This window comes from Lygodium microphyllum, chromosome 23 (assembly GCF_053477565.2).
Source record: "Lygodium microphyllum isolate KBCC chromosome 23, Lygodium_microphyllum_v1.1.10, whole genome shotgun sequence".
Taxonomy (NCBI): Eukaryota; Viridiplantae; Streptophyta; class Polypodiopsida; order Schizaeales; family Lygodiaceae; genus Lygodium; species Lygodium microphyllum.
In genome coordinates this window covers 95,731,339-95,743,996 of record NC_141157.1, presented here as the reverse complement: position 1 = coordinate 95,743,996, position 12,658 = coordinate 95,731,339, and the positions used below count along the sequence as shown (strand labels likewise).

At 41.2% G+C, this 12,658-nt stretch overlaps 1 protein-coding gene across 2 annotated transcripts; it reads right to left on the bottom strand.

The window, feature by feature from the left end:
• Nucleotides 1-1,184: 1,184 nt before the first annotated feature.
• Nucleotides 1,185-8,739, bottom strand: DHS (deoxyhypusine synthase). Of its 2 annotated transcripts, XM_087664258.1 has the most exons (8): nt 8,454-8,739; nt 7,595-7,762; nt 7,074-7,292; nt 3,062-3,148; nt 2,126-2,231; nt 1,812-2,047; nt 1,616-1,714; nt 1,185-1,517 (listed from the first exon to the last, which is right to left on the bottom strand). In XM_087664258.1, exons 1-7 carry the CDS (start codon nt 8,709-8,711, stop codon nt 1,628-1,630), a joined length of 1,161 nt encoding a protein of 386 aa, XP_087520384.1. In that variant the 5' UTR covers nt 8,712-8,739; the 3' UTR covers nt 1,185-1,517; nt 1,616-1,627. The 2 variants fall into 2 exon arrangements, with proteins under 2 accessions (XP_087520384.1, XP_087520382.1); XM_087664256.1 differs by having other exon boundaries at nt 1,186-1,714.
• Nucleotides 8,740-12,658: the final 3,919 nt, after the last annotated feature.

Genomic DNA, 12,658 nt, shown 5'->3' with positions numbered 1-12,658 from the left:
TCTCTCTCTCTCTCTCTCTCTCTCTCATGCATAGCCTAGTGGTATGCCAATGGGATGCTAACGTACTAACCACGATTCAATTCTTCCTTTTTATTCATCTACATGACCATGCAAGTGTAAGTTGAATAAAATCTAGACCCTCTAGTAGACATGTGACCACCCAAACAATCGCTCGCTCACACACACACACACTCTCTCTCTCTCTCTCTCTCTCTCTCTCTCTCTCTCTCTCTCTCTCATCCATCTAAAAAGAGTAGCAAAAACACCGAGGTAAATTGAACCCCAAGCACATGCCTACACAGGAGTCCCATTTGCTAAAACATAACCAAATGCTAAAATATCACACTTACACATTCACAATCTCTCATAGACACAAAAATGTTGTAATGCAATAAGATATCTTTTGTGAGGCAAATCAACTCAATTCAGATAAGAACTTGTCTAAGGGGTTTGTATGTCAATTCATATAAAAACTCGTCTGAGGGGTTTGTATGAGAAAACCAAATCAATTTTTCCTCAAATGCATATCAGCCAATATAGAATATTGATAAGCATCTTGGCCAAAAACAATCAAGTAATCAGCTTCTCAAATGCATGTCAACCAATACAGAATATTGACAGATGGAAAGAATCATTACTTATCTTGAGCATTTATATTTAGAGCAATGTTACCACCAAGGTTGAGTGATCGTGTGGAGTAAAGGTTATCAAGTTACTAAGTGGCAAGATAGATCTTTCACGTGGAACATTAAGGTCTATTGCCACCACTGTCATAGAATTTTGACTAACATTATTGTCGAGTTCAGCAAGAAAGGAGGGATTGTACTTGTTATACATCTTCTCTCTCAACCTGACTTTGATTATCATAAGTACAAGTGAGCTAATTAGTATGGTATGGCTATCAATGAAGATGGGGTCCATACTTTGTATTTTGATGGAGCTTCTAGAGGAGCCGCTAAACATGAGAGCATTGGTGTGGTCTTGGCCACCAACAATGAGACCAGGTGCCCTTGCGTACTGTGGACTTCATGGGCACTAAAGCTGCAATAGCTTTATAAACTGCTGTCTCACAAAATATAAGTGTCTAAAGTGGATATCCGAAAACAAGCTGTATTAAGTTGGCCTTGGAAGAATCTCACATAACCAAAATACTGAATTCACCAAAAATAAATACTGTGCTGGAAATCAAAAGATGGCACAATAAAGGTCTGGAGGATCAATACTTCGTTCCATTATTTCATTCACTGATTGATGGCCTTACACAACTAAGAATAAGTTATAAAATTAGGGGGTATCAAGTAAGCTTGTGCTTAGTAAAGCCAAAATCTACTTCACAACAATGAGAAAACAAACCAACACTGGCTTGACTTCAGAAGCTTCTCTTCCTTTTTGAAGATCTAGATTTCAAGCTAGTAATATTCTTTCCCATGTGTATAATGCACCAATGGCTTCACCTTGATTTGCCAGGTGATATACAACCACATCTCTATAGAATCAACAAAGAAAGATTGTATTTCCTGTAAAGATCATTTAAGAGTAGCTTCAGCTAGATGAACAAGCTCTCTAATTCTCCAGCTTCTGGTCTAGACTGTAGTTCATGCATAGAATATCCTACCATCTCAGCTTGTCATGATTTATGTGATGGCTTTTTGACACGCTTTGCAAAGGTTTGAGCCACCAGCAAAGGAAATGCAATTGTTGCATCACAATGAACCTGCACACCATCCACTTGCCCATTAGGATCTTGGCTAGTAAAACCACATTGTAAATGACAATAGCATCACATCAATCATTCATCAATATCCATCAACCTTAACAGGTGTTGCAGTGCCTCGAATTTTCCCCCAGGAAACAGCTTCATCTGGTTGAGCCCCCGAGTCACTGCCATCAAACTCCTGTGCTGTGTTAATAAACACAGCATAATCAGCACCATTGCGCATCATGTTGGCATTACAAATGTGGTGCTTTGGGAGACCCCCTCCTAAAATGATCATGCCAGTCTTTCGAGGGCCAGCATGAACGGCCTCTCCGTTTATGGCTCTTATATCTGAAAGATGGATGGCTGATGTAAAGAAATCTTCTGGTTGCTGAAACCAACAGTAAGAAATAAGAGTGCATGAAATACCTTGGACTATGTCGATCACAAGACCTGGATTTTTAAAAGAATGGAAGTAAAGCATATCTCCAAGCGACCCATCAGTCAAAGCTGGACAAAACACCGGTATTTCATTCTGCAAGTTGAAAACAAAGCATCAAGAAACATATCTGTGTTGTGTCATTTTCTGCTGCACTGCAAAAACCACAACTGACAACTGCCACGCCCAAAATGTGGCCTAATCACACTGGATGATGTGCCAAAGCCTGGAAACAATTGACAACCACTAACTTGACAGGTCTCTGTGTTTAGAAATGTCACTTGTGTTCTCTGTTAACGCTAATGGCACCCCAGGTCAAAGATCTTAGTCTCTGCCAATATCTGCCACATGATATCCACAGGTAAGCCAGCCTCACTGCAAAACCTTCTATATGCTAACTGAATTGAGCTGTGGCCCTTTCTAAACAAAACAGGACCGAAAGGTTGCCTCACTGGCAACTGCATTTCCCTCTATATGCTAACCGAATTGACCTGTGGCCCTTACTCAGGAAAACAAAACCTAAAAGCTCATTGCACACTGGCTCTTTGTAACAAGGCCAGTAAGTTGGAGTACAGTGCATCCAAGTAAGCAAAGCTTCTCTCAGCTCAAACTGTGCCTTAAATAGATCACCTAAGTGCAAGCTCAACCACATGAGATGGAGTTTAATGAATATATCAGGTCTCTTCTTTTGCTACCAATTGCTGTTGAGCTCTTTCTTCCATATTAAACAAATAGTATATCATATCATATAATATGTTATGAGCAGAGGTCAGCCATCTTCATGAAGATCAGCCAGTGCACTGCACGACCCATGAACCCTCAGTTTTTTATGGGTAAAACTGATGTGTCAAAGTTTAGACAGTGAGTATGACATGGTTGCCACTTGTAAATTCTAGTGTGGCCTCCAGAGACATGAATAATGTTACCTTTTGTGCCCAAAATAGGTAAGAGCTCGGATCATTGATTTCTTTGCCCAGCCGTGCAATAACTTTGGATGGTGTCCACAATGTGCCCTACAAAAGGGATACATACGATCAAATGAAAAACATCATGCTAGAAACAGCACAGAACAATTCAACTAGTATGTTAACTGCAGTAAAGAAGGAACCAGGATACTAATACATATTTGCTTGCCACATTTGCTCTGCCATTGTACTAGTTATATCACACATATGCTATTAATATATCATGGGGATGTATATTTTCGATGCCAACTTTGGTAGTGTTAAATCGTGCACATGTGATGCCATGAGGACATGAAATTTTACTTGCTTTACTTAAGATTTGGATTAATTTCTAATCAAATGTTTACGTATGTGTTGCCCGTGTGAAGTGCAACTAAGATTATGTCATATTTACAAGCCAAGGACCCAAGAAAATCAATGAACATCAAAGGCAAAAGTTGTCTTCAATAATGTTGCACAAATACTAGGTAGTATCCGGTGCCCGAAATTGGCCTAAGACATTCTATCAGCCCTAAGTGTCTGTTGGTGACACTAGGACTTTGGTATTTAATGTACTTAATGCCAATCAAGGGGCTAAAGAAAACTCAAGAACACTTGGGAGATGAATTGGCTTAGCCAATTTTATTGTTGGCTGGTCTGACTAATTTTTTGGGCACCAAAATAATATTAAATTAGTTTTTAAAATTTTAAAGCTGAAAATTAATTTAATTATGCAAATACTGCTGTAAAATGGGATTAGAATATTAACATTTAGCAAAACTTGTCCATGCAAGTGGGTAAGATGTTTTTGAGACTAGGGGAGAGAGAGAGGATTATTCCAACCTTGTGCAAACTACGAGAGATAGAGAGAAGGCTGCCATAGCTGCTACAACAGTTGACAAGCCAGTTCCAACTACCAAGAGACCCTTCGAGAGTTGGTCACATGCCCTAAAGAGACTACATCAGTAGGTGACAACAGTTTAAGGGTTGTTTCAGCCAAATAACCATCATATTCCATGGTTCCATCAATGGAGACAGCTTTCATGGCTGTCTAAAGAAGGCAACAGCTGATTTCTTCCATTTTCTTGCAAAGGAAGTCTGAACTTTCTCTCTATTCAACACTCTCTCTCATTCTCTAGCCATTTCCCAACCTTGCTCCGAATATCTCAACATTCCAATCCCTAGAGACTGAGAAATTGTATTTTTTTGTACTGCTATAGACCCTAATTTACAACACGAATTAGGGTTTGACAACAACTTCAAGAAGCATGCCACGAGATTGAAGCCTCGAGTCTTGAATTTTCAGCGCTAAGAATTAATTCTCAGCAAGATTCAAACGAGGAACTAGTCAACATTCAAATTTGGGGCAAATTTCATTTCCCAAGGAGTCCATGAAGGCCAATTGCTTGAGCAAATAGAGGGGGGACAAATCAATTTGAAGACTCGCTAGTCATTATTGACAGCAAGGGGCTTTTGGATTGCGAAGGGGATTGAAGGAATCCCATTGTATTCTAATTCAATCGCAATTAAAGATAAACAAATACTGAAAGGGGTGCTAGTTTTGGGGCCAACAAGGTGTCCAATGTCCAAGATTGATTGGTAAATGTTTGTGTTTCAGCATTTCATTAATTATTGCTTGGTGTAATTAAGTTATTATCAAGTTATTGCCACTCCTCCATGGAAAGAAGGCCGGTTTCATGTGAAGTGCAAATCAAATAAGTCACGGGCCTAAATATCCCAAGGGACCAACATGTGACATTGGCAAAAGTTGTGTAAAGTTATGCTAGGCAAGTACTTGTGGGTGTCAGTTTGGGTCTAGGCCATTAATTGGGCTATTAAAATGTTTTATTGGTGACATTGGGGACTAGGCGTTAATTAATTGATTAATGCTAGTGCTAGGCCAATGAAGGTTTGACACAATTAAATTTTCCATGGGGGTTAACACATTTAATGTGAATGGGCACTAGCACGTTCTTGAGCCAAGACAAAGGAATAATTAATTGGTCTACAAAAATTAAATTGTGAAAATTAATTAATTAATGCTGAAAATTACATTTAGAAGGCTGCCAAGTGGCAAACTTTCCCATGCAACTAGTACTACGAGAGGGCTATTGGGGCTGGCTCAGCCTGATTCCAGCCATTAGGTACATTGTGGAGGCTGCAAGTGAAGGAGAGAGTACTGTCCAAGCAGGTACCAGCAGGTTTTCATCATTTACAGCCAGCGAGGAAGGCTCCTACAGCAGGCAACAACTCCAACAGGGAGGACAGTAGCTGGAGATTCTATCTAGGGCTGGATGACAGCCATCTGAGGCCTCTAGGCTGCTAGATGACAGCATGTAAAGCAGTTTCACAGAAGGCAACAGCTGGTTTAAGCACCTTCTCACGATAGAAATCAGGAAGTTCTCTATCCTCAGCTTCCTCTCTAATCTCCAAACATTTCCTTGGCAATTCACAACCATCTCCAAATTTGGGTGAAGAGAATTTGAATAAATTGCTACTAAAACCCTAATTTACAGCAAAAATTAGGGTTTCTCTGCCACCTCAAGTTCTGTCCCAATTATTGAAGACATCGTACTCAATGTAACAGCTGAAGACAAAGAAATCGCAACTGATCCGAGGGGAGGGATGAGCCCATTCTCCATTTGTTGTGGCTTGCATGCAAGAGATTGTAGACCCAATTGTGCCCAGATTGTGAGACAATCAAGAGGCAAACAAAATCCAAGTGTTGCTGATCATTTATGATAGCCATTGTATTGAAGATCGAAGGAGATTAGCCCACATCCCAATGTACTTCAACTTTTGGCCATATGAACTTAAAAAATATTGCAAGGGGTGCCAGTTGTTGGGGCCAACCACTTGTCAACTATTCAAGATTAAGTGGTAAAGTGTAGCTTTCTAGCTCTAGTGGTGTTGTTATCCCTCGAGATTCTCTAGTGCTAGAGAAGGAATCTAAGAGGATCATGGAGATGGGGCATCTAAGCCTCATTCATATGGCAATGGACCTTAAGTGTGGCTTTCCATGGCATCAACGAAGTCTAGCAGATTCAAATCTTGGAGAGGGTTCACCTTTCAAGTTCACCATAGGATGTTTGGTAGAAGGTGGTCTTTGCTCCTGGTCTATTCTCACATGAGGGGACACTTTGACATCTAGCCGAAGGCCATGGTCATTGTGTGCTTCTACAAGGCATTAGTGACAAGCATCAAGATTCAGCTATTTCTACTCTCTATGGTCAAGGCTCGGTACAACTAACAACGACATTAGTGTCCTTCTAAGGCACCTTGGTCTTTCCTTGATCACCCATTGCTTACCTATCCATGGTCCTATCTTTTTGTCATTGTTGTATGTACTATGATGGGTCATTAATCATTATATTATTGTATTGATCACCCATGATCTAAGAGAGGGTGTTAGCAAAGTACATATCTTGGGTGTCAAGGTCTACAACCAAAGTCAGAGTGCATTCATAATCGGAGATGGTGCATTTTATGCTGACCAACCCGTATTTTTGGGCTGCATTTTATACAGCCAACCTAAACACCTCTCCTCCACTATAGCATATAAAGATACTCAGCACACTGCTTCCTTTTGGAGAGAGGTATAATGTGAACTCAGCAATAATGGTCAGATGTAATGGTCAAACAATTCATAGTGTAAATCAACCTATATTTTTGCAATCACTTGTCTGTGACAACTTTACTTCAAACGAAAAAGCAAAATACTATAAAGAGGGAGAAGGATCAACAAAGTTTGATACCTTTGGTGGTATACAAGACAAGATGAAAGCTTTGGCCTGCATCCACTAGTTTAACATACTCTATTCAGGTGGAAACTATACTAAGTGGTACAAGGTATGCAAGGCATCTACTTTGGTTCTTCAACAAAACAGCAAGATCTTACATACAACCTTTTCCATATTGCAACAATGCTTTTTTTCTTCAAATGTATTGAGAATACAATAAAATCCTTAAAAAGTTTGTGGATAGTCAAAATTACCGCTTCCCTCTGCTCCAGAAGAAGTGTGTCAAGAATAGGAACAATCCAATCTTCAAACTTGCAATAGTTATCATTTGGAACCAATAAGTTTCCTATACGGTTCAAACCCCTAGAGCGTAAGTGAGCTCCTGACAAAGTGAATCTCCCAAGATAAGATGGAGCAAGGCACTTGATAAGGTCCTCTTCAATCCCTCCAGCAGTTGTGACAATAACATCAACCTACATCAAACACTGCTATCAAAGAGGGTTACATTATCACTTTGAAAACCTTGTGAACAATCACAATAGAGTTTGAAAGTGCATTTCAATGTGAATGAGCTTTCTCTTAGGATAATAGTGCTTTATCTACAATCTCCAACACGTGCATTTGAAAGCCGTGTTAGTATTCACTGAATTTAATGCATGGACACAAAGCTACAAATGACACGTCCCTTGCATATGTGCCTAGACTTGAATGTTCCTTTCATACAAAAGTGGACCTAATACCAAGAAGATGAAACAAGCAATGTTGCAAAACTCACCAATTTATGTTCTGCAAGAAATCGTATAGTGTCTCGCACCCCTGATGAGATGAGATTGGAGGTGAAACCTAGAAAGACTTTGCACTTTACTTCTGCTCTAAATTTAGGATCTTTCTGCTCTTCAGAGCAATCAGGTTCAACTGGCTCATCGGACAGCCTCCAATCTAGCTGCCATTACATTCAACAAAAGGTGTATATAACACGTTATAGGCCTGCTTATCCAATACAAAACATGTCACAACAACGATGCTTCTACTTCAAACTGCTCTAGGAAACATTGCATAGAAGTAAAACACACATTCATGATGATGCTTTGTGTGCAACGTAATGACATCAGTTGAAGGCAAAACAAGATGAGCAAGTCAGTTAGCTCAACAACTTTCTTAGACTAGGGATAGAAGACCAGACAGTGCCAAATGTCTGAGCATGTAGCATGTTCACACAAAACCGAAGTTCAATGCCGCATGGATTGACAACTTTCCAAGAATCAAAACTTCAAAATTTTGAAGAAGAAGGTTTAAAACCTTGTTAAATTCCAAAGTTTTGTGACTATGAAGTTGGCAAATACATGTGATTTGATTCGAAACATTTTTGAAATAAGAGGGTTAAAACCCTGATAAAATCCAGAAATTTGTGACTATGAAATACATGTGATTTGATTCAAAGCAGATCCGACACCCAAATGTTTTTCAATGGGCACTGCATACTGTTGTGCAGATGACACTGTACCAAAGGTAGGGTTTTGCAATGAGCAGTGTTTTTGTGTGACTTGAATTGTGTGCAAAACTGAAGCGGGTAACAAAAGAAGCCTTTCAAAATTGTGCAACAAGCAAAGAGTGGAGGACCAGGGCTGGCTGACCATGGCATTGACGAGGGAGATGGCCTGGCCGAGGTGGGAGGCTTGGAAGCCCGTGGATAAGAAGGAGCGGAGGAGGGCGTCGTAGTCGAGGTCCTGGTCGAAGTCGTATCCCACGACGGGCTGCGCCTGGTGGCGGAGATCGTCAGAAGGCCTCATCACAGAGCTTTGCACTTCCTTGAGCAGCTGCGCGTCGTCCGCCTGCCCATCCCCGCGCACCTCGCCGTTCGCCATGGCCACCCGCCTCTCCTCCACTTCCATTATTCCTCCCAGAGTTGCCAGTGTTTACTGAAACTCGATGTGTAATGTAAAATAAATAGCAAAATTTTAAACCGAGGTGTAGTGTAAAATAAATTTCAAAATCTTAAAGAAGGTGATGTTGTGAGAAGGGCTTGCCTTAGACTCGAAATGATTTTACATTAATTGAATATCCGGGATTTCAGAAGAAGTTTTAAAGTTGCCCCAGTGCTTACGAAAACCCGAGGTGTATTGTGAAATTTTGTATATCGGGGCTTACATCCGTAGTTGTAGTCAAGGGATGCCCAAACCCTTGACCATGACCACAGATTTTACAAATGGTCGTAGTACAATGTCCATCTTGGTGGCCAATTATAATCAACTTCTTACATCATATATTATACAAGGTGCCACACTACTTCTTGCAAGAATGGAACCCATGACCTTGGGTTTATTACACCATTTCATTACCACTTGAGCTAGCAATTCTTCGCACAAGGGCGTGCCTTATACACTACATACATAAGGGATGAGTAAGGCATCTCGTTAGCACCTTTGTAGAATCTAGATCATTTTGGTTGGCAAGCTAGTGCAACAAAGATGGTGAGAAACAAAGGCCTCGTAAAAGCTGAAACGTCGTCCCTTAATAAAGTATTTTCATTTAAAATTTTATAAAATGGGTTTATATGTCATGCAAGGAGTTTACCCTTTGCAAAAACATGGCTGTTACTTGGCTTCATGCATATGCAAAAGAAGGTTATCGATAGGAGTAGAGGCCTTCCTACCATCCTCCCAATCCACCTCATGTATGCATGGTATTAATGGTGGTTAGAGAGAGAGAGAGAGAGAGAGAGAGAGAGAATGAAATGGAATGAAAGGATATATTAACATCTACAAAAAAACCAAAATGACCTATGAGACCCTAAGTTACAATCATGTGTATGATGGCACAACAGTCTAGGCAAAATATGTAGCACAAAGCAAAATAAGAAAGAAAACTAACTATGGCTATGTGTAAAACATAGAGCTCTATCTAGTAATAATGAGCTCAAGATGGTATAATCTCATATGGGTATGGAGGGCCTACCTCTAGCCCAAGTAATAATCCCATGTATCCACCTATGAAGGTGTCGTCGGTGCCTATGTCAAGACTTAAGACATCTGGATCGACTAAGCTGAATGGCTTGATCAATCAATACTCCTTGTTTGTGTGTGGACTATGGCAGTGAGAGAGTGCTTATGTGGACTAGGGTTGTAACTGTACTGAAGTCTCTTGAGTCTCATTTGCAAAGAAGTCTCTGAGCTACCTCTATAAAGGGCCTTGGTGTCTTAGAGTAGCTATACTCCAAAGGCACATGTCACGAAGCCAAGGAGAAAGAGGCCAAGGCATCGCTGATCAGTGAAATCCCTTCTAACTCTAGATAGTGGTGCAAATCCGTTTCTAAAGAGACAATGGAAATGGCCATCGATCTCATAATACGCTAGGCAAACATATATAATTCTCCTCTGTCGTGTCCGCCCGATATCACGCCCGATATCCAACTAGGTAAGATCCATCCTGATGATTGTGCGAATCTCTAACCTACTCAAATCAAGAGATGGTGCATCAAGGGAGTACTAGAAGGTGGGTAACTTGTCCATGCCGACATCTGTGCATACCAACATGAAGTATCACCCTCTCTGGCAAGCTACCTAGAGGACTCAAGAGCCAACCATGCATAACTGTATATGGGTAAGTCTCATAGGCTATGTATGTATGCGACTGATCGGGTGAGGGCCTCTATCACGATCGGTGTAACTGCTAGCTCAGCTCTGATGATCTTAGATGGAGCTAAGGCCTTACATTTGATCATCCTGGATATCATGGACACTAGGGATTTCTCCATCAACCTCCATCTATCATAAGTGTACCTTGATCTGCTATAGTGGTCAAGATTGGTCCCCTATATCTATACTCTCATGCAGTGCAAAAGCACCCCAACAGAGCTCTTTTGGTACCCCCATGGCATGCAATCTATAAATCAGCATGTTTCTCAATATTGTGTCAAAGGCTCTGTGGAAATCCACAAAGCAGCAGTGCCCTTTCCTCCTCAATGATCGCTCTAAGCATGAGGATGTGATCCAATGTGGAAAAGCCTCTCCTAAAGCCAGTTTGTATCTATGCTCTAAGACCCCACATCTCTTCCCACATGCTTAACTCATGTTCAAGGATGGAAGCATTTAGCTTAGCAAATGTATACCCAACCATGATAGTCCAATAGTTACTAGGTGAAGTAGGGTCCTCTAACTTAAGGATAGGCATAATAGTGTTTGTGCATCAGCTATCTAGTAGGCCTTCACATGTGGCTCTGTTAGACATGTAAGCTAGGAATCCTACCACCAAATCTCTAGCATGGATCAAGTGCTCAGCTACTAATCCATCATGATCTTGTGTCTTTTCTCCACTAATCCATCATGATCTTGTGTCTTTTCTCCACTAAGTCTGTCAATGATCTTGTGCTCAGCTACTAATCCATCATGATCTTGTGTCTTTTCTCCACTAAGTCTGTCAATGGCCTCTCAGGCCCTACTTTCTGTAAAGAAAGTGGTGGTCTTTAGACAGGTCTTTGGACAAGGCTCAAGTGGGTTAGGAAGAGGTGGTTGATCCTCCACAGTATAAAGAATAGATGCATACTCCTCCCATGTGGTGGTGGACGTAATAGGTGTGGGTAAGCAATGCCCTTTGAAAAGCCTCCAAGCCTCTCTAGAATCTTGGCTCAAGAACAGTTGATTTAGGTCGCTCCAACTAGGACAAGAATGTTCTCTTCTTTCGCCATGTGAGGCATCTAAAGAGTATATGTGCCTATCTATTGGTAGTGGACCCAGTGCTATCTCTCTCTATAGCCATGCCTGGTCTGACAGCACTCATCATCGTACTAGATGTTCCAAGGTGTCACCCCAGTGGAGGCTCTCTATGTAGGTCGTGAGTGTGGGAAGGCTACACTTGTAGCAATGTGTAGGGCCTCACTAAATTGTTGAGTCGGCTCCTGTAATGGAATGTCGGGGTTTGCATCATGTAACAATCTAAGGATCTTCGCCTCACATATATCCTCTGTCCCTATGAAAAAGAGATATCTCAGGTGTTGATGAGCAGCATGATGGGTATGCGTGTCAGTGAATTGGAGGTCCATGGTGAATGATAGGTAGGCACAACCCACTACAACTCTCGAGAAGGCGTGGTGATACTAAGAGGTCCTGGATGTGAAACATCAGCATTGGTGGAGCAAGTATATAGTCTTGTGCTAGCACCATGTCTATGAGGATAACATGTGAAGGTGTCAGATAGGGGGTATCTAGCCAGGCCATCGAGAATGGCCAATCTATGTGCTATGCCCATCTCCACAAGGTATCTCCCATATTCAATGACTTTTCCCGTATCCTGAGATGTCCTCTCCATCTATAGCTCTAACTCATCCTGCTCCTATAGCATCTCCCATATGCATCAAAGAAAGACACCTGATGGGAGGTTGTCCTTTCATTAAAGTCTCCTAGCAAGATAACATCTCTCTCCTTTGAGAACTCCCAAATATCCTCATCCAAAGCCACATATGGTAATTGCCCCTTGGGTGAGGTGTATCGGGATGTCATAGGGGGGAAATAGCATATGGCAACATAGAAAGTGTGTTCCTCACCATGGACTCTCACCCACATGTAATTGGCTTGCTCATCTTTGTAGACTACCTAGATCATCTACTATAGCTCCTCCCTGAATAACACTGCCACTCTCTCGACTTGCGATTGTTGTGGTATGTGCATGTCTCCTTCCTACAAGCTAACTCCCACCTATATATAGCTTATCACCCATGGAAGTGTAGTATGTGGTCCCTGATGTGTCTCTGAGTAGAACCCCCTCTAAACATTGGCACCCTTGGACCATTGGGATGTATTTACTTCTCTTATAGGTGTTATCGAATATCTATGATACTCACTAC